Here is a 21,664-nt window from a genome sequence, read left to right on the forward strand (position 1 = left end):
AGCAGGAAAGTCATTGGAGACACACAGACTCATGAAAGAAAGACCTGGGGCTCTACTCATGTTCCTGTGGTCTCAGCTCCGGTTCCAAAGAGGGAAAAACATATGCTGCTCACTTTCCGAAAAACATTTCAAAGCCATTTCTTAAACCACGCAAAAGGTTTAGTTCTTCCAAAAATCTTTAGGGAGAGATGGGAATAAAAACACCACTTTGAAAGAAATCCTTGCTGTCACTATTGCTATAAAACTATAAGGTTTAGAAAAGCTTTCTGATCAAGATCTCTCATTAGCTAAACTATTCCTAATTATCGGTATTATTAGTTTATGTAGCTGCGTGTGGAAGAGATTTTTGGTTACTCATAATTTTTCCTTTTTTCCCTATTAATAAATGAAACAGTATTAAAATGTTTTAGAAATAATATATTTGCGGGGCAGCTGCGTGGCTCCATCAGTTAAGCATTTGACTCTTGATTTTGGCTCAGGTTGTGATCTCAGGGTCATGAGATCCAGTCTGTCCGTCTGCCCCTTGGCTCTGCCCTCAGCAGGAAGTCTGGTTATTCTCTCTCCCACTCCTCCTCTGCCCCCGCACTAAGATAATAAATAAACAAGTCTGTAAAAAAGGAAATAATATATTTGATCTTTTTTTTTTTATATTTGATCTTTTTAAGGAAGTTTAAACTATATCCATACAGCTTTCACACACTTACCAATATAGCAGAATTAGCCTTTTTCCAATTTTAAAATACACCAAATTATTTTCTTGAAGAGGATCAACACGCAAGTAAATTAAAGACCATTTAAATGTGGGTACGTGGGAGATACAGGCTTCCAGTTAGGGAATGAATAAATCACAGGAATAAAAGACACAGCATAAGAAATAGTCATGTTGTAACAGTGATGTAATAGGACAGGTGGCAGCTATACTTGTGGTGAGCACAGCATAACCTGTAAACTTGTGGAATCGCTATGTTGTACACCTGAGACTAGTGTAACATTGGGTGTCAACTACACTAAGAAAACAGAAACCATTTGTAGCTTGTTGGTCCAGGAATCTCCCCTGGTAGATTTACCACTTGTCCTCAAATGCAGGTTTGCAGGTTCTGAAGAGCTTTATTGAAAAATGCAGATTTGGGGTTTTTCTGTGGGCTCAGAACCATTTGATGTTCTTAATACTCTGAAGTTTTGTTTGCTTTTTGAGAGAGAGAGAAAAAGAGGGAGCAAGCGAGCATGAGTGGGGGGGTGGGACAGGGAAAGGGAGAGAGGGAATCTTATGCAGGCTCCATGCCCAGCGTGGACCCTGATATGGGGCTCGATCTCAGGACCCTGAGATCATGACCTGAGCCGAAATCAAGAGTCAGATGCTCAACCGACTGAGCCACCCAGGTGCCCCAGGCTCTGAAGGTTTAAGACATCACTGTGGTTGAGAAAAAAGAAACATTTAAAATGTGCACTGATGATATGTAAAAGGTCTAATTCAAAGAGGCTAAATGAAGTAATCATAATAAATACAGGATTAAAGAGGAGAAACTGCCATAGTATCACTGGTTACTCAGAGCAAACTGCCAGTCTAGATCATTGGCCATAGAGGTGTTCATTCCTTCATTGAACAGATATTCCCCGAGCTCCTCCCATGCGTCAGAGCACAATACGCAGTTGATGAAGTGGACAAAGCCTCTGTCCTCCTGAAGCTTCCATTTTAGAGGAAGGAGAAAGAAAATAAAAAAGATAAAGTGACCATCCGTGGGAAGAGCTCTCTAGGCAGAAGGGACAGCCTCAGACAGAAGTGTGCCCATCAAGCGTGAGGACGGAGAGAAGTGTGAGCACGGCTGGAGAGGACTTAGCTTTTCCTCTGAGTGAGCTGAGGAGCTTCTGGGAGTGGTTGAGTGAAGGAGTAACAGTCTGACTTACATCTTAAGGGGATCGCCTCAGCTGATGTACTGAGGATAGAAGGAGGAACCGTGGAATGGGCCAGAAGCAGAAAGACCAGGTAGGAGGGTCTTAATCTTTTAATCTAAGTCAATGGTTCTCAAGCTTCCTTGGTTTTAGGACCCCTTCTTCAAAATTAAGAACCCCAAGGAGCTTTTGTTCATGTGGGTTACCTCTATTGATATTTTACCGTATTAGAAATTAAAACTGAGAAACATTTATATTTACTTGTTAATTCATTGAATAAATAAACCCACATGTTAACAAAATTAACATATTTTTATGGAAATAACTATATTTGCAAAACAAAAGAAACAGGAAAGTGAAGTTGTTTAGTATTTTTAGAAATCATTTTATTTTTTTAAAAAGATTTTATTTATTTATTCACGAGAGACACAGGGAGAGAGAGAAGCAGGCTCCATGCAGGGAGCCCAATGTGGACTCTATCCTGGGTCTCCAGGATCATGCCCTGGGCCAAAAGCAGGCACTCAACCACAGGAACCCAGGGGGATCCCTACAAATCATTTTATTCTCTAGTTTAGTAGAAAACAGCTGGATTCTCATAGCTGCTTCTGCATTTAGTCTATTATGCTGTTTTGGTTGAGATATATGACAAAAATATGGAATAACAGAGATAATGTTCTGCAGCACCCAACCCAAACTAGACAGGCAGTAGTTAAAGGTAAAGGTTAGTTGCAATGTGGAACCTAAAACATTGTCAGTAAACTTATATATTGTTTCATTAAAATCCAGGGTTTATCTTGCCCTTGGAATAAATATTTGTAACATTATGCATTCTGGGTGGGAGAGAGTTAGTTCACTGATGATGCAGATCTTTCACACGTTGACACATTGCACTGTATAGTATCCCAAATCGAGGATGTTATTACTTCTGATCACGTTCAGGACGTGCTACCCCCAAGTAGGGCATCTTGGCCTAGCGAGTATTTCAAGCTGAAGGAATCTGAGAATTGGAATGTGCGGGAAGGATTCTTCCTCCCTCCCTTCTATTTTGTTAGCTCTGCTTGTGATTTGTTGCTTCTCAGTAAACACGTGACCCCACGGTGTTCAACAGTGGCCAGTAGAACAAACATGTATTTGATCTGTTCTCATGATTTCTTCCACCCTCAGCAAAGACTTTCTGATCTTCCCCTGAAGCAGGTCATAAAGCCCTCATGTGAGAGGGGCTCTCCTGTCCTGGGAGAAAAGGATTACCTCCAACACGGACAGGACAGGCCTCCAACAAGCCTCGTTGTTTCCCCCAGTTGACTACATTTATCTTACCTTTGTCCCATCACATCTTACAACTTTCCACTCGTCATCAAACCTAAGCATAAAAACCTCAGGCTTGTTTCTTTGGGCCTTCATTCATTTCTTTAGGGGGGCTCCTGTGTTATGTAAGACTTAGAGGCATATCTCAGAGATATTGGGATTTAGTTCCAGACCACTGCAATAGAGCAAATGCCGTAATCAAGGGAGTCCAATGGATTTCTTGTTTCTTGGTGCCTATAAAAGTTATGTTTACACTCTACTGTAGTCTATTGTGTAATAGCTTTATGTCTAAAAACAATGTACATACTTTAAAGATATTTTATTGCTAAAAAATGCTAACCCTCATCCGAGCTTTTTTTTTTTTTAATAAAGATTTTATTTATTCATGAGACACACACAGAAAGAGAAGCAGAGACACAGGCAAGGGGAGAGGCAGGCTCCATGCAGGGAGCCCGATGTGGGATTCGATTCCCAGGCCCCGAGGATCATGGCCTGAGCCAAAGGCAGATGCTCAACTGCTGAGCCACCCAGGTGTCCCTCATCTGAGCTTTCAGTGAGTCCCGGTCTTTTTTGCTGGAAGGTCCTGCGAGGAGGTTAAGGGCTGCTGACTGGTCAGGATGGTGGCTGAAGGTTGGGGTGGCTGTGGCGATTTCTTTAATAAGACAACAATGAAGTTTGCCAAACTGATGGACTCTTTCACTTACTGATTCTCTGTAGCATGCGATGCTATGTGATAGCATTTTACCTACAGTAGAACTTCCAATATTGAAGTCGATCCTCTCAAACTGCCACTGCTTTACCAGTTTATGTAATATTCTAAATCCTGTCGTCATTTCAACAATCTCGACCAGGACATTCTGTCTCAAGAAACCACTTTCCGTCCTCAGCCATAAGGAGGAGGTCCCCAGCCCTTAGTTTTATACTGAGATTTCAGCAAGTCACATCTTCAGGCTCCACTTCCAATTCTGTTCTCTTGCTATGTCTCCAGTGTGTGCATTTACTTCCTCCGCTGAAGGCCCGACCCCTCAAAATCATCCAGGAGGGTTGGAATCAACTTCTTCCAAACTCCTGTTCATGCTGATATTTTGACCTCTTCCCATGAATCACAAATGCTCTTAATGGCATCTAGAATGGTGAATCTTTTCCAGAAGGTTTTCAGTTTACTTTGCCCGGACTTATCAGAGGAATCACTACCTGTGGCAGCTCCAAATGTAGTTAGTTCTTAAATAAACCATGAAAGCTGGTATTCCTCCTTGACCTACAGGCTGCAGGACAGATGTTGGGTTAGCAGGCATGAAAACATCATCAACCTCGCTATACATCTCCATCAGAGCCCTTGGGTGACTAGGTGCACAGTCAATGAGCAGTAATATTTTGAAAGGAAGCTTTTTTTTTTTTTTTTTTTTTTTTTTCCTGAGCATCACATTTCAACGGTGGGCTTAAAATACACAGTGAGCCGTGCTGTAAACACATGTGCTGTCATCTAGGCTTTGTCGTTCCATTTATAGAGCAACAGCCGGGGGAGATTCAGCATAATTCTTCAGCCCCTCAGATTTTCAGAATAGTAGAAGAACCCCAGCCTTAACTGAGTCACTGGCTGCGTTAGCTCCTAATAAGAGTCAGCCTATCCTCTGAAACTGAAGGCCTGGCATTGCCTTCTCTCTAGCTAAGTCCCAGATGACACCTTCCAACAGACTCCTGTTTTACCTGCACTGAAAATTTGTTGCTGAGTGCAGCCACCTGCATTACGGTCTTAGCTAGATGTCCTGGTAACTTGCTGCAGCTTCGGCATCACCACTTGCTGCTTCACCTTGCACTATTGTGTTACAGAGACGGCTTCTTTCCTTAAAGCTCATGAACCAACCTCTGCTGGCTTCAGGCTTTTCTTCTGCAGCTTCCTCACCTCCCTCAGCCTTCATAGAATTGGAGTTAAGGCCTTCCTCTACATCAGGCCTTCGCTAAGGGAAATGTGGTGGCTGGTTTGAGCTTCTATCCAGACCACTAAAACTTTCTCCCTATCAGCAATAAGGCTGTTTCATTTTCTTACAATTTGTGTGTACACGGGAGTGGAACTTTTAATTTCCTTCAGGAACTTTTCCTTTGCATTCACAACTTGGCTAACTGGCACAAGAGGCTTAGTTTTTCGTTTATCTCTGCCTTCAACACATCTTCCTCACTAAGCTTTACCATTTCTACTTTTGATTTAAAGTGAGATATGTGTAACTTTTCCTTTCACTTCAACACTCAGAGGCTACGGTACAGTTCTTAATTTGCCTCATTTTAATATTGTTGTTAACGGGGAATAGGGGAGACCCCAGGAGAGGGAGAGAGACAGGGGAATGGCTAGTCCATGGAGCAGTCAAAACAACCACTTATTAAGCTCACTGTCTCATATGGGTGCAGTTTGTGGTGCCCCAAAACAATTACAACAATAACATCAAACAGCACTGATCGCAGATCATTATAACAAATACAGTAACAAAGAAAAAGTTTGAAATATTGTGAGAATTACCCAAATTACAGGGACATGAAGTGAGCAAATGCTATTAGAAAAAATGGTTGTGGTTGCCACAAACCTTCAATCTGCAAAAAATCTGCAAAGCACAATCAAATGAAGTGCAATAAAACAACATTATCTGTGTTAAATAAATGTGTATGCTTTTCTCTTGTTAATCTTGTCTTTTGTTACAGGGGTCATAGCTGAGAACTTAAGAGTAGAGTGAAAAGTTAATTTTTCTTCCCCTATACCACTAATCTTTAAGTACTGGGAAGCTCTGAGCTCAGAGTCATGGATACAGGTTTTCAAAAATTCTAATTTTAGCTTGAAAACTAGTATTTTATCATTAGCAACAAATTCTACCAGTTGTTTTATTTGAAGTGATAAGCTCAGGTTTTGTTTTTTGTTTTTTTTTGGCACTACTTCAAGTAAAAATATTTCGTGAAAAAAGTGGCTGTTTAGATCACAAATCAATTGTACAAGTGCTTTCCCTGGAGACAAATACTGTATTTCAGCATGCAGCAAAAGTGTTTTATTAGTATCATACGGAATATTAAAAAGACATGTACTCAAGGGTCAAGATATAATTGAGTTCTGGGTATGGCCAGTCCTAGAGGATGACCATAGGAGTGAGTGGCTGAGTTAAGGTAAAGGGCAAGATCCCTGGATGAGTCAAAAGGTCGGGGTATAAAAGGATCATTCACAGGAGATCTTAAACTCATTGAGCAGGAGCAGTGTGGGGCAGTATTGGCAGTTAGAAGTTTCAAGGAATGGAGATTAATATGGAGGCAGGGAGTTGAGAGCGACAAGGTAAGATGGTTTGTGTTACAGTCTTGATGACAAAAGCTAAAGATAGGAGGGGGTAGGAAGGTTTTGGAGAGAACGGTCTATAACTGGCAACCAAAAGCAAGGAAGTCACCTATCGCATATCCAAGTCTAGGGAGAGAAGTGGTGGTTTGGGAGAGGACAGTCATTTAAGAGGTCTGTGGGGAAGCAATGTCCTCAGGAAGGACAAGGATTTCAGAGAGAAAGGAGACATACAGACCTGCACAGGGATATGAGACTGGGATGCAGAGCGAGCTGGGAGGCCTGGGCTTCGCCTTCCCTTACTATGTATTAAGCTATTGTCTTCATTTTAAACAATTGCAGTGAACACCAGGATAGACTACTTTTGTATTATTTTGCTATAATCTAGAGCTAAATGAATGCTAACTGTCCCACATTGCCCAAGATGTTGAGGCAATATATGAAAACTAGTTTTTTTGGTAGATTTTTTGGCACCCAAACCTTTATTGGAAAGGACAAGTGAATTGCTAAGGCACTTTAAAGGTACTTCACTTATTCATCATTCTGCTTGGAAAAGTTCATCCTAACTTTATAGTAAGGAAACAAACACAGAATCATTAAACATACACGAGCCTCCAAGGCAACATGGCCTCATTTGATAGCTGGGCAGGGACTTTATTATGTCTTCCCACGAGGCCTAGTGCATTAATATAATAGGGACACCCCATTCTAGGGTGAGGACCAAGCAAGGCGGGCATGGTGGAGCCTCAAAGCATGTGGAAAAAGTGCTGACATAAAGCAATTTCCCCAACTGTCTCTCCTAATGTTGGCAGTTACTTTGGGTCTAGAGCCCTCTCAAACACCCAGAGGTTAGTGAGATACATAGAAGTCCTTCATTATTAGTTTAGTTTGTAGCTCGTGAGTGGGGTTCAATCATCTCTAGCTTTGAAAGTTCTGTTTGCACCTTTCTCTGGTCTTACTAAAACTTCCTTCCTTTTTTTTTTTTTTTTTAATTTTCTAAATGAAGTTCATAATCAGCTACAAAGTTTTAGTATACTAATTTCCTTTGCACAGGCACGGTTGCAAATTCAGATAGCAGTCTCAAGTATGTAAATGCTATATACTTATATTTATATCTATACATTTAAGATTTACTCATGAGAGACAGAGAGAGGCAGAGACACAGGCCAAGGGAGAAGCAGGCTCCCCCGCAGGGAGCCCGATGCTGGACTTGCATGGACCCCGGATCATGCTGTGAGCCAGAGGCAGACGCTCAACCACTGAGCCACCCAGGTGTCTATATATATATATATATATATATGCATTTATATATGTCTATATATGTATTTTAAGTCTTGGTTAATCCTCTAAGTCTCATAAATGAAGTGCATCCAGTTACTTAGCTCCATATTTGTAAGAACTATAGTCTTTGTAATGTGTTCCCTTGTGTATATATTTTCTGCCAAGGTCATTAAGGAATCTTGTGAAGAAATATTCTACCTACACTATTGGCGATCTCTACGTCCAATAAAACTTTATCAAAATGGGCAATGGGGTGGATTTGGCCCCAGGCTAAAGTTTGCCAACCCACAGCAGGCAATGCTTGACCTCAGCTATCTCACTGAACTTGCCTTTCATCACAGATTCAAATTCTTGGCAGTACTGTCTATTTAATATGTCTTTGAGATACTCTTCACAGAAAAATCTGAAATCCTAGATGTTTTGGATCTATGCTATAACCAAGCAGCTTAAATGACCATTTCTGGCATGACTGGCAGTAGCTTAAGTGATGTATCATCTTGTTTTAATCTTTCCTACTCAAAGTTCTTAGCAGTACTATAAGCACACTTGCTCCACTGGAGAGCCGACTGATGATATTACTATGAGCTGATTTCTAGTCGGTAACTTCACAGAATACAGTTTAGATATTCCACTTTAAAAAGAGAGAAGGGTAGAATAATGAAAAACACAGGTGGACCACATTGGTTAGTCTAGATTAAGTGGTAAGAAAGCAAATAACTCTGTAGGACCAGAATTACTTGCCCTCCCTCTCAAACCGGGATTATTTCAAAGTGAAATGACAGCTCCCTCATTTATTTCACAATGTGTTCCTAGCAGCTGAGGTTCCTTGTTGGACCACTTTGTCCCACGCGGTATCCCCTCAAGAGTTGTTGAAACACTCCTTCAAAAATGTTCTGTTTGGAAAATACTGTTCTAGTGAATAGAGAGGACTGTTTGGATAAATCCCACACATTACAAAAGAACAATTATCACAAAGAAAAATAGGAGGAAAAATGTATTCTTTTAATGGAAATGAAATAAAATCCTTGGAACAGAGTAGTTTGCTCTCCATATATGTGCATATGCCACAGCATGAAAGGATAGTGTATTTATCATTGTCAAGGGCTAAGAAGTTTTTAATTATTTGTAGCAGTTTAACGGCTGAAATTCTAATTGAAGAGCTAACATTTGGACTCTCCTATTCTCATAAAATGTTTAGGCACACACATTAGAATGTTTTAGCCTAGGAAGGCAAATGGAAAAGAACAGAGATCTACCAACTATAGTTGGGTTATTTATAGCCAGGAAATCAGAGGAGCCACTGGGTAAAAATCCTATATAAATCAAACAAGAGTTTTCAAAAATATCAGTTTGGGAAACACCTTTTTAAATAGTAAAAAATATTTGGTATGCACTTACATGAAATAAAAACAAAACAAAAACAAAATAGATGGTTTTTGGTTAAATATTCATGACATCTTTTTATGGGGCTTCCTTATTCTTATCACCTTACCATACTTGAATTTGTACATGAAGTCATTCCAGACAAAATTTAAAGTACTTTGAGGTATATTATCAGCACCACACATTTCTAGTAATATTCTAAATTCAAATACAAGCTGGTTGGTTTAACTCCGTGAAAACAGAAATCATGCTTATAGAAGAAGCAAGACTTAAGAGACTATGGTCTAAAACACATCATTTGAAGGAGTTAATTTTCCCATTGCTGCAAGTCCAGTTCTCTAAGACCAAAAGACAATTTTTGAATAGTTTCTGCTATATTAAATATTAATTTCCTTGAAATCTCCCCACACATTCATGTGCTTAAGGGTAGTATTTGATGAGGGAAGAATTCCCAAAAATCTAATGTAGATACCACATATTCCATGAAAGGGATCCTTGACTGCATGATGACGATACCATCACCTTACTAAGTGTCTTCTATGTGTCTGGCACCGGTTGAAGTAGTTGAAATGTATTAACTCATAAACTGGCACATTCATAGAGGGAGAGAGGTTAAGGAACATGACTAAGGCCAGACAGCAAGTATGAGCTGTCACCAGAGCCTGCACCTAGAAACGGACTCCAGAGCTCGTACTGCTCAACACTATGCTATGTATGTCTTGTGTATGTCTTATTTTGAAAAAGAACTAGCTGTTGAACTGAAAACTATATGACCCAGCTGTCCTTAAATCTGTATTTTCTTAAAGATGATTCCTTTAAGACTTGTTTTAAATCTCCTGATTTTATAAAAGACTTTATATGTTAAAAATAAACCATTTTATAATGCTAATGGTTGTTGTACACATTTTATTGAATATTTTCTATTCTGCATTTCAAATTGAATCAATAACTATAAATAACACAACTGTTAAGTATATTGTCAGTTACATGTTTAACTCTGCACATAAATTTGGTGTGAAAAAGATGTCATATTAGTAAATAAGTACTTATTTTTCCCTTTAAAAACTTGTATGAAACCTAGGATAAATGTATTGAAGTTAGATTTCCTGGACAGTACTAGAAAACTATATAGCAAAAGAATATTTGCAAAGAGGAAAGAAGCTACAAAATGAGACATTCAGAACTAGAGCATGATCAACTAAGCCGTCTTTCAAATATTATTTGTGTGATGCTCTTTTCCATATTTTGGTCTCTCCCACTTGCTCTTTAATTATATTGATATTCTAGCAAATAATACAATGAAAAACTACTCTTCAGGGTAGAAATCTGCAATAAAATGTATAATAGCTTGTGTACAGTTACTAATTGAATAAAACATTATCCAAGTAACTGATCAGTTACTGGTGTTTAAAATTTATAGTAAGAAACATTAAAAATAACAGAAGACTATCTCTGTTTCATATTTAGGTCTATTTAAATGATTTCCAATATAGCTAACCTCAATGTAGTGGTTACATTTAGTAAAATCTTGCTGACTAGACTTCGAAGACTGATTATGTAGGTGGTCCACTAGGATCAGTTGGTTCCCTTTCTAAGCTGGATTTTATCAGATTCCTACCATGTGTCTCTCGTATTGAGGAGGCTCATTAGAAGGATCCAGCATCCATATGTTCACAAAAAAACCCTCTTTCCATCCCCTATCCATATCCCACCCTCACAGTAAGAACCGAAAGTTAGTTGTGCTTTTGTAGCTTTTTCACTGGAGACCGTAAGTTTGAGTTGAATTATTCAATGTGAGGGTCACAATGAGAGAACGTGGATCTTTCTTATTCTTGTGGACTGTGATCTTTCCTTTCAAGGCTTCACCTATAGAAGAAAGGCAAAAGATGTGTTTAAAAACTCAAGGAATATAGTCTAGCAGAAAAGCAATAATGTACCCTTAATATTTTTCTTTTTTTGATGTGAAATGTTTCACTCACAGAGGCAGAGGGAGAAGCAGGCTCCATGCACCGGGAGCCCGATGTAGGATTCGATCCCGGGTCTCCAGGATCGCGCCCTGGGCCAAAGGCAGGCGCTAAACCGCTGCGCCACCCAGGGATCCCTTATAATTGAATATTTAAAGCAAAAATAACAATGTATTGGAGAACAATACATGCATAATACCATTTGGGGAAGTGAAATTTTTTATTATAACAATAGCTCAAAGAAACAGAGGGGGTAAATGGAAGTAAATTACTGAAAGTCTTAAAAGCTATAAATGAAATGGTATACTATTGTTTAATGGTAATCTGTAGTAAAGCTAAAGATACATGCTGGAACTCTAGAGCAACAGTTATAAAAACAAATCCAACACATGTAGTTAATTAGCCAAGGGTGGAGATATATCAATCCAAAAAAAAAAAAGGTAAGAGGGAAAGAGGAATAAATGATAGACGGGATACAGAAAAAACAAAACAGCAAATGACAGAATTAAATTTAGCATCATGATAATAACATTAACTGTAATATGTTTAATATTCTTTGAATATAAAGACAGGGTCAAAGTAAAAGGAAGAAGAAATATTCTATATAATGTAATTTTGTACTAAGAGAGTCTGAAATGGTAGTACTAATTTCAGGCAAAGGTCAGTTCAGGAAAAAAATATATAATCAGAGGTAAAGAGACACATTCCAAAATGATCATTCAGTTAGTAAAGAGACATAATGACTTTTATGTATGTATGACTGTGTGATTACAGAGTTTCAAAATGCATGATGCAAATCTGAGAGAACCATAGGAAGTCGTAGACAATCTGCAATTACCACTGGAAATTTCACCTCTCCTCTGTCAATAATTGCAGTAACAACTACATACAAAACCAGAAAGAATATGGAAGACTTAACACACTATTAGCCAACTGGACCTGGTTGACATCTACAGAACCAAGACAGATTACATCTACATATGCTGGGTCACAAAACAAATTTTAATATATTTAAACATTAAGAAATCATATAGATTATGTTCTCTGACCAAAACTGAATAAAATTAAAAGTTATAGATACCTGAATAATCCCCAAACATTTAGGAATTAAACAAAGACTTCTAAATTATTCCATAAATCAAAATAAAAATCAGAAAGTTAGGGAGCATTTTGATCTGAATAATGAATCATGACATAAAAATATGTGGCCTATAGTTCAAATAGTGCTCAGAGGAAAAGTTTATAACTTTAAAATGTTTACATTAGAAAACAAAGAAAACAGGCACAGAGGTCTTTACTGGTGAAGTCTATCAAATGTTTAAGGAAAAATAATATTAAATATAAATTCTTACAAAAAATAAAGGAAGGAATACTCCCCAACACATCTTTTCTGGACAGCACTACCCTGATACCAAAACAAGATAAATTCATTAAAAGAAAACTGCAGATGAATATCCCTCAAAAACAAAGATTCAAAAATCCTTTGACTAAAGGGAAAAAAATATTACCATCTCATAAAATACAGAAAAAAACATCTGACAAAATTAATTTATAACAACTTTCAGCAAGCTAGCAATAGAAGGAATCTTCTTCAAGCTGATAAAGGGAATCTATGAGAAACTCTAGATTACAGTCTTTAAAAAGAAAAAAAAAAAAGATTTATTTATTTATTTTAGAGAGAAAGAGAGCGAGCATGTGGGAGGAAGGGCAAAGGGAGGGGGAGAAAGAGAATCTCCAGCAGACTCCCCACCGGGCTTGATTCCAGGACCCTGAGATCATAACCTGAGCCAAAACCAAGAGACTGCTGCTTAAACGACTGAGCCACCCAGCACCCCACAGATAACATTCTTAATGTTACAAGACTGAATGTGTTCTTCCTAAGATTGGGACTGAGGGAAGGATGATCATTCTGACCAACTCTAATTCATATTCCACTGGATGTACTAGTCAGGCATGAATGTGTGGGGAAGGAAGAAAAAAGGATATAGCTTGGGGGGGGGGGTAAAAAGAGGCAAAACAGTCTTTATTTGCAGACCACATGGTCTTACACACAGAAAATTCTAATACGCAAAAAAAGCAACCAGAACTGTAGGATGGTTTGCAATCTTAGGATATAAGGTTAATATAAAAATTTCATTTCTATATACTAGCAATATGGAATTAGAAATTGAAATAAAAGCCCACGAGCATTTACAACAGCATCAAAAAAAGCATATAACATTTGAGATACATGTAACAACATATGTATAATATTTAGTCACATAAACTACAAAACAGTGCTAAAGATAATCAAAGTGCAGTTGACCCCTGAATGACACAGACTTGAACTGCATGGGTCCCCCTACACGTGGATTTTTTACATGTACTACAGTAAATGCATTTTCTCTTCCTTATGATTTTAACATTTTTTCTAGCTTGCTTTATTGTAAGAATACACTATATAATATATATATACAAAATAAGTATTAATCAACTGCTTGTGGGAGGTTTTGGTCAACAGGAGGCTATCAGTAGTTCAGACTTTGGGGAGTCCGAAATTACATGTAGATTTTTGACTGTGTGGGAGGTTGGCCATGTTGTTCAATGGTCAACTGTAAATGGGGAGATACATTCTGCTTGTGGATGAAAGGCACAAACAATACTGTTAAGATGAAAGTTCTCCCCAAGGTAATCTACAGATTCAAAACAGTTCCAATCAAAATCTTAGCAAGCTTTTTTTTGTAGAAATTAACAATTTGATTTTAAAATTTATATGGAAATTTAATTCATCTAGAATAATGAAAACAATTTTGAAAAAGAACAAAGTCTGAGGACTTATATCATCTTATAAAGACAGTGTCTAACTGGCATAAGGACAGATACACGGAACAACGGAACAAACAGGTCAGAAATAGACCTATACATATATGGTCAATTAGTTTTTGACTAAGGAGCCAAATAATTAAATTGGAAAAGGATAGACTTTTCAAGAAATGATGAAGAAACAGCCTAATGTACATTTGGGGACAAATGAACTGTTACTCTTAAAATTAACAGGAAACACATTATTGACCTATATGTACAAGGCAAAACTATAACATTTTCAGAAAAAACATATATGAAAAATTTCAAGATATTAGGGTAGCAAAGATTTACTTTTTTTATAAGTGCTGACAAGGATGTGGAGCAGCTGAACTCACCATGGTGGTAGGAACATTGAATAATGCAGTAATTTTGAAAAAATTTGCTTGTTTCTTATAAAGTTAAATATATACTTACCATAAGACCTAATAATTTTACTCCTAAGTATCTAGGAGAGATGAAAATGTATGTCCAGAGACATGTTTTTATATGAATGTCTGTAGCAACTTCATTCATAATGGCCCCTAACTGGAAACAACCCAAAGTCTAGCAGCAAGTGAATGCTTTAAGTAAACTGTGGTATGCTCATATAAATATTATTTAAGAATAAAAAGAACTACTGATACACAGATGAACCTCAAAAATATGTTAAGCAAAGAAGCCAGAGTACAATTCTATATGATAACTTTGATATAAAATTTTAAAAGAATACTAATACCTTAGTATTAGTAATATGAATATACTGATAGAAAGCAGATCAATGGTTGTCTTGGTCTGGGGACTGGAGCTGGAAATGACTAACCACTTAGGGGATCAAGGAGGAAACTTTTTACAATGATGTAAATATTCTTTATCTTGATTAGGATCGTGCATACATTTGTCAAAACTCATCAAAGTATACAATGAAGATATGTGAATTTTTATTATATGTATATTACAGAAGAAAACTGTTTAATAAATGTGGTAGCTTAGGAATAAACTAACTCATAAATAAATGAAATATAGTAGAGAAACCGGAAGATCTATTATGGTGATTTAATACACGGTAAGGGGGGCATTTTAAGTCATTAAGGAAAGAATACAATAGAAATATGTAAATACAGTAATACAATTTTTTTTTTCAGTATGAAACTAAAGTCAGAAACCAAAAGGTAAGGTTTTAAGGCTTGACTGTACAAAAATGAAAGCAAAATTCTACAAAGCAAGATAATCTAAAGAAAGAAAAGTAACTTGGGGCGCCTTTTTGTTATTTATTTAAATATCAGTGGTAATGAGTATTACTTTCAAAGTTTAACCATCTTAAAAAAAAATCCTTTGTGCGTATATGTTAGTGATTTTGTTGATGTGTATGAGGTATTGTTGCAAATGTTTCTTTTTAGTGCACGTCCTCTAATAGTTGCTGCTGTTTGATTTAGGTGCCTTGGAGTCATTAAAAATGTAAATTGGCTTGTTTGTAAATGTTCTATTCAATCCTTGGTATAAGGATCAAAATGGAAATGTTCTATGTAGCTTATGAGGCAGGTCATCAAATTCTTCAAGTTTAAAGGATACCAAAAAAAAAAAAAAAAAAAAAAAAAGAGTTTAAAGGATACAATTTAAGACTTTTTTTTTTTTTCAATTTAAGACTTCTCTGTAGACATCAACTTAGAAATATGGCACAAGTCAAGATGAACTAGTAATGGATACTTTTGTTAAATTTCATTGAAGAAAAAAATTTAAGCATCAATATTAAATAAAACATCTGAATAATTCAAGTCATAATAGTAATTCCCTTATAAGCTAATATGGTAATTTTCATTTAAAAAAAGAGATATAAGCAAAGTAATTAGTTCTATAAAAATCTTAATTTCAAAATGAGGGTGCAAACAACACTTATTTAAGTTAAATTAAATAGCAGAAAGGGTCACAGTAATAAATACATAATTCACACTGCTGAACTCTTGTCAATTGTTTAGGCCTGACAAAAGTGCCAAGGCAGTGGCGGTAATACCAGAATGGATCGCAGTAATTAATCAGTGTCAAATAGATATAAAATGACTGATGCCGTTAAGCATGTATACTGTGGTGAGAGCTGCAAAGGACACTCTCTGTGGAGCTGAGCTGTATCACCTTGTTTTTATCGTCAGCAGACGGCCATTAGTACCACAAAGCAGTACTGCAGTTCAATCAAGAACAAAATTGATTTCATTTCAATTCTGTTCTAGTGGCTTTTTAAAATTAATTTCTTCCAGAGCAATGAAATTTCATTTTCCCAGAAGGGGGAAAAATTTAAAAATCATTATCACTATTACAGCTTAAAGAATGAAAGAGAAAAGAGAAATGGATTTCCCATCATATAGAAGCTTACTAGATACATATAGAGAAAGAGAAATAAATAGCCTGATTTTAGTCACATTTTTAAAGCCAAATTACATGAAAAAGATCTGGATTTTTAAAGTAAACACGGCCATCCACGTAAGTTTGTACAATAAAATTGTACATTAAAAGAAGGGGGAAAAACACACTGAATTTAAAATTTAAAGGAGGTGTTAACTACTTTAAAAATATTCACTTTGGAAGGGTGGTTTGTTACTCCCAGAATGCTGGAAGTGCTCAAATGTTGACAGCATTTCTTCTGAAATATTTTTTGATCTAGGTTGTGAATAAAATAAAATAAAAAAACCAAACACCAAAACAAAACAAACTTAGGCTCATTATTTTATAGTTCCTTTTTGCTTTTGGCCAAATGTACAATTCTTAGACTGAGAAATTCCCTATTCACAATGTCTTTCTTACTTTCTAAATATCAAGTCTACCCAGAAGTGCAGAAAAAGAGATTTACCATTATTGAAGATATTCACATGCATGCCCCTATGTCGCACACTCTAGGCAGCATAATGAAAGGCATATTTATAATACCTTATTTAAAAAATCTTATCAGATTACTTTCTGGATACCAAGATGTGTTTATATACATAGTAAATTATTCTGATTAGACACTCTTGGCTTTAATTTTATCTAATAATTTTAGATTCTGATAAGTCAAAAACTACTTTTAGTTTTAATTAAACCCAACTGCAGAGAACTCTTCAACCATGCCAAGATAAATTTGAATGCCAATCTATTCAAGTTCAATAGTATGATAAAATTCTTGAAAACATCAGAGTTGACAAAACGGGACAACCACATAAAACAGCTAGTAAATGCCTATGGCATGATGTCACCCAAGGTGGTAAGAGGAAATTAGATTTCAATGACAATGCATATTACTATACTTATTTGTATATTCAACAAAATATTTACAATATGGCAAATATTATATCAAAAAGGAGTGAGAAAGACAAGTCATCATTTCTTAGAAGCCTTTATCACAGTATACTGAGATGTGATAACAGATGTATGCATGAACTGATTGAGGAGAACAAAGACGACAGCAATTAATTTTCTAAGGTGAGGAAAGATTACAGAAATCAGTTGGACAATAAAGAGAAAATTGAAATTTATCAAGTGAAAGAGGTCAAAAAAATTTTCTAAGTAGACTATCTTAGACAAACCAAGGAATAAGAAAAGATAGGAGAGTTAGCTAAAAAATGAGTAGTCTGTATAAGTCCATATGAACTGGAGCGTATGATGGGGTTATTATATGTGGGGTATAACAGAGTGGGAATGGAAATGATGAAAAGTGGTCACATTGTAAAGGGCCATCGTAAGGAATTTGGATTTTATCCTGGAAATATGGACAGTCCCATGAGGGTTTTTTGTTTTTTTAATTAACTTTAGTAAGGCATAATTTACATAGAGTAAAATGTGCACACTTTTATGTGCAGTTCCAATGAGTTTTACCATTATCTTACCTTTGTAAATTTCTGCCTACCGTAAGTCTCAAAGATTATCTCTTATGTTACCTTTTTCTAGAAGTTTTGCAGTTTTACACTTTTATATTTAGGTTTATGACCCATTTAGAGTGGTTTTTGTATAGCGTATAAGGTAAGCATTGAGATTATTTTCCTGTACAAAATTTAGATGTTCTAAGCACCATTTCTTGAAAAGATTATCATTTTCCCACTGAATTACACCGCCCCTTTGAAAAATATAACTATACAAAAGTAGGTCTATTTCTGGATTCTCTATTTGTTATATTAATCTCTATGTCTATCTATGGCATAATATTTTACTATCTAAAGTTTAGAAACCACCTAGTGTAAGGTCCAAAATGACTCTTTGGAAAATTCTAGGTCTTTCTCATTGGCATACAAATTTTTGAATCAGCTTGTCAATTTCTATCTTGCTAAATACTCATTGGTTCTGTAGTTTTTGTGTAGATTCCTTAGAATTTTCTCTGTACACAATCATGTTATCTGTAAATAATGACAGTTTTATTTCTTCCTTTACAATGACTTTTACTTTTTCCATTCCTTATCACACTGGCTAACACTTCCAATATATGAGAATAGGAGTGGTGAACGCAAACATTCTTGCCTTGTGCCAAACAGAAGGAAAGTATTATTTTGCTCCATTCAGTATGATGCTAGCTGTGGACTTTGTGTGGATGTTTTTTTTTTTTTTTTTTAAAGATTTTATTTATTTATTCATGAGAGACACAGGCAGAGTTCTCAGAAGCAGGCTCCCTGTGGGGAGCCCAATGCAGGACTTGAACCCAGGACCCTGGGATCATGCCCTGAGAAAAAGGCAGAGCTTAATCATTGAGCCATCCAGGCATCCCTATGTGATGCCTTCTATCAGGTTCAAGAAGTTATCTTTTATTTCTAGTATGCTATCAGTATTTATCGTGATTAGATATTGAATTTTGTTCAATGCTTTTTTTTCTTTGCATCCATTGATGTGACCACGTGGTTTTTCTTCTTTAGATTGTTAACATGGTTGATTGCATTAAATGATTCTAAAATATTTTAAAATTTTAAACTACTGAATCAGTCTTGGATTCCTGAACTAAACCCTACTTGGTCATAGTATGTTGTTCTTTTTTTTAAATATTGCTAGATTCAATTTGCTAGTCTTTTGTTGAGAATTTGTGCATCTATATTCATGAGAGACATTGTTCTGTAGGTTAATTTTCTGGTACAATTTTTGTCTGTTTTTGATATCAAGGCCCTTATGAAATCAGCTCTATTTTCTGGACGAGACTACATAAAATTGATATTATTTCTTTTTTAAGTGGTTGGTAGAATTTGCAAAGAAGCAATCTGTGCCTGGAGATTTGTTTTATGGAAGGCATTGAGGCTGGTTGTCTGTTTTTGTGAACAAAATCTAATTGGAACACAGCCACACCCACTCCTTTACCTACCATCCCTCAGAGTTTAAGGGGTCTGTGGGTCCCCACTGCTGCCACTGTGGGGTTATGTGGGGGTAAGGAGTCTAAGACAACAAAGAGAAAAACAAAAGAATGAGGATTTCCCCTACCCTCTCTAAGCATTAGGAGACCCTTTCCCCATTCCTCAAGCTAGAATTAGAGGAGCTAGTCTGGGCTGATGCCTTCCTTCTGGGTTTCAGGCTGTCTGCAGAGTCCAGACTGGGGGATAATGCAGGTAAACAAATCATAAATTTACCACTGGTTCAGGGTATTCTCATTCTGGGTCTTCGCTATTAATTACTTTTCAGAGATCTCGAATAACTATTTCATACATTCTGGCTTATTCAAGCTGCATTCAATGCGAGAGCTTATTTTCACTGCCCTAAAAATCCTCTGTGCTCTGCTTATTTGTATTCCCTGCCCTCAGCAATCACTGCTTTTTTCACTCTCTCTATAGTTTTGCTTTTTCCAGAATGTCATATTGTTGGAATCATACAGTATGTAGTCTTTTCAGATTAGTTCCTTTCACTTTGTAATATCCATTTAAGATTGTTCCATGTCATTTCAGAGCAGGATAGTTGATTTCTTTTTAGTACTAAATAATATTCCATTGTGTGGATGTACAGACCATTTTTAATATAATTATCAATTTTTAAAATTTGAATCTACCATCGTACCATTTGTCTCCTATTTGCTTATGTTTGTAATCTTTTGAACTAAATCTTTTTCTCAAGATTCCATTTTATCTTCAATACTAGCTTATTGGCCATTTTTAAAAAATTTTATTTATTTATTCATGAGACACAGAGAGAGAGAGAGAGAGAGAGAGAGAGAGAGAGAGGCGGAGACACAGGCAGAGGGAGAAGCAGGCTCCATGCAGGGAGCCCGATGTGGGACTCGATCCCGGGTGTCCAGGATCATGCCCAGGGCTGAAGGAAGCTAAACCGCTGAGCCACCAGGGTTGCCCTTATTGGCCATTTTTTGTGGCTTAATTTAAACTTTTAAAAATCTGTTCCTCTGGTGTTTACAATGTATATATTTAATTTATCATAAGTTACCATTAAAAATTGCTTCATGTACAGTGTAGGAACTTAATGTATTTCCATCTTCTCATTAATTTTGATCACTGCCATACATTTTATGTTTCCATATGTTTTGAGATACCAAAAAAGCATTATTTTTTGCTTTAAATAGTCGATTATCTTTTACAAAATAAAAAAAAATGGGAAAACGTCTTTTTCATGAACTCATTTACTATTTCTTTTTAAAAAATCATTTATTTATTTTTATTTATTTATTCATTTATGATAGAGAGAGAGAGAGAGAGAGAGAGGCAGAGACACAGGAGGGAGAAGCAGGCTCCATGCCGGGAGCCTGACGTGGGACTCGATCCTGGGGCTCCAGGATCGCGCCCTGGGCCAAAGGCAGGCGCTAAACCGCTGAGCCACCCGGGGATTCCCTCATTTACTATCTCTGACATTTCCCATTCCTTTGTTTAGATTCAAGTTTCCACTTGGTGGTATTTTCCTTTCACTCAAGGAACTTACCTTACTATATCTTATATTGATGGTCTGCTGGAGATAAATTCTTTGTTTTTCTTCTGGCTGTTTTATTTAGCCTTGATTTTTGAAATATATTTATTCTAAATATAGAATCTGGGTTGATGGTTTCTTTTAGTGCTTTGAAAATGTCATTTGATTATCATCTGTTTTACACAGTTTCTGAAGAATATTCTGAAGTTATTCTTTCTTTGTTCCTCAGTTTCATTTTTCTCTGGTTAAGACTTTTTTTTAATTATTTTCACTATTTATTGGCAATTTGTTTGCAATATGTCATGGTGTTATGTTCTTTGTATTGATCTTACCTGGGGTTCACTGAGTTTCTTCAATCTATGGGTTATAGTTTTTATCAAATATAAGAAAAATTTGGCCGTTATTGTATCTTCACATGTAAGTTTTTCTGCCTCTGCCTTTTTTTTTTTTTTTTCCCTGCCCCTGCTTCTTTCAGGGACTTCTTTTATCACATTTAGAGTGCTTCATATTTTCCCTCAGGTTACTGAGAACATGTTCATTTCTTTAAAACATCTTTTTTCTTTCTCTGTTTCATTTTGGAAACATTTTATGCTGCATCTTCAAGAACACTGATCTTTTCTTCTGCTAATTACACTGAACAATATTTTCACTTCATATATTATAAATTTCCATCTCTAGAAGTTATATTTGGATTTTAAATATCTTCTTGTATTCTCATTATGTTCATATAAAAGCAGTTATAGTACGTTTTAGCATGCTTGTGTGCTAATTAATCTCATTTCTGGGTCTATTTCTATCAACTGACATTTTCCTACATTCAGTGTTTGAATGCTTTGGCCATGATGAATTTTATGTTGTTCAATGTCTTTTGTTC

At 36.3% G+C, this 21,664-nt stretch overlaps 1 protein-coding gene across 2 annotated transcripts in view; it reads right to left on the reverse strand.

Moving 5' to 3' along the window:
* Nucleotides 1-10,052: 10,052 nt before the first annotated feature.
* Nucleotides 10,053-21,664, reverse strand: part of PRMT3 (protein arginine methyltransferase 3) — a 122,600-nt gene continuing 110,988 nt past the window's right edge. For both annotated transcript variants that reach the window (XM_072725398.1, XM_072725397.1), the window contains one exon: nucleotides 10,053-11,029. In XM_072725398.1, the coding sequence (XP_072581499.1) occupies nucleotides 10,920-11,029 (110 nt within the window). In that variant the 3' untranslated portion in view covers nucleotides 10,053-10,919. The remainder of the gene's footprint in view (nucleotides 11,030-21,664) is intronic.

This window comes from Vulpes vulpes, chromosome 11 (assembly GCF_048418805.1).
Source record: "Vulpes vulpes isolate BD-2025 chromosome 11, VulVul3, whole genome shotgun sequence".
Lineage (NCBI taxonomy): Eukaryota > Metazoa > Chordata > Mammalia > Carnivora > Canidae > Vulpes > Vulpes vulpes.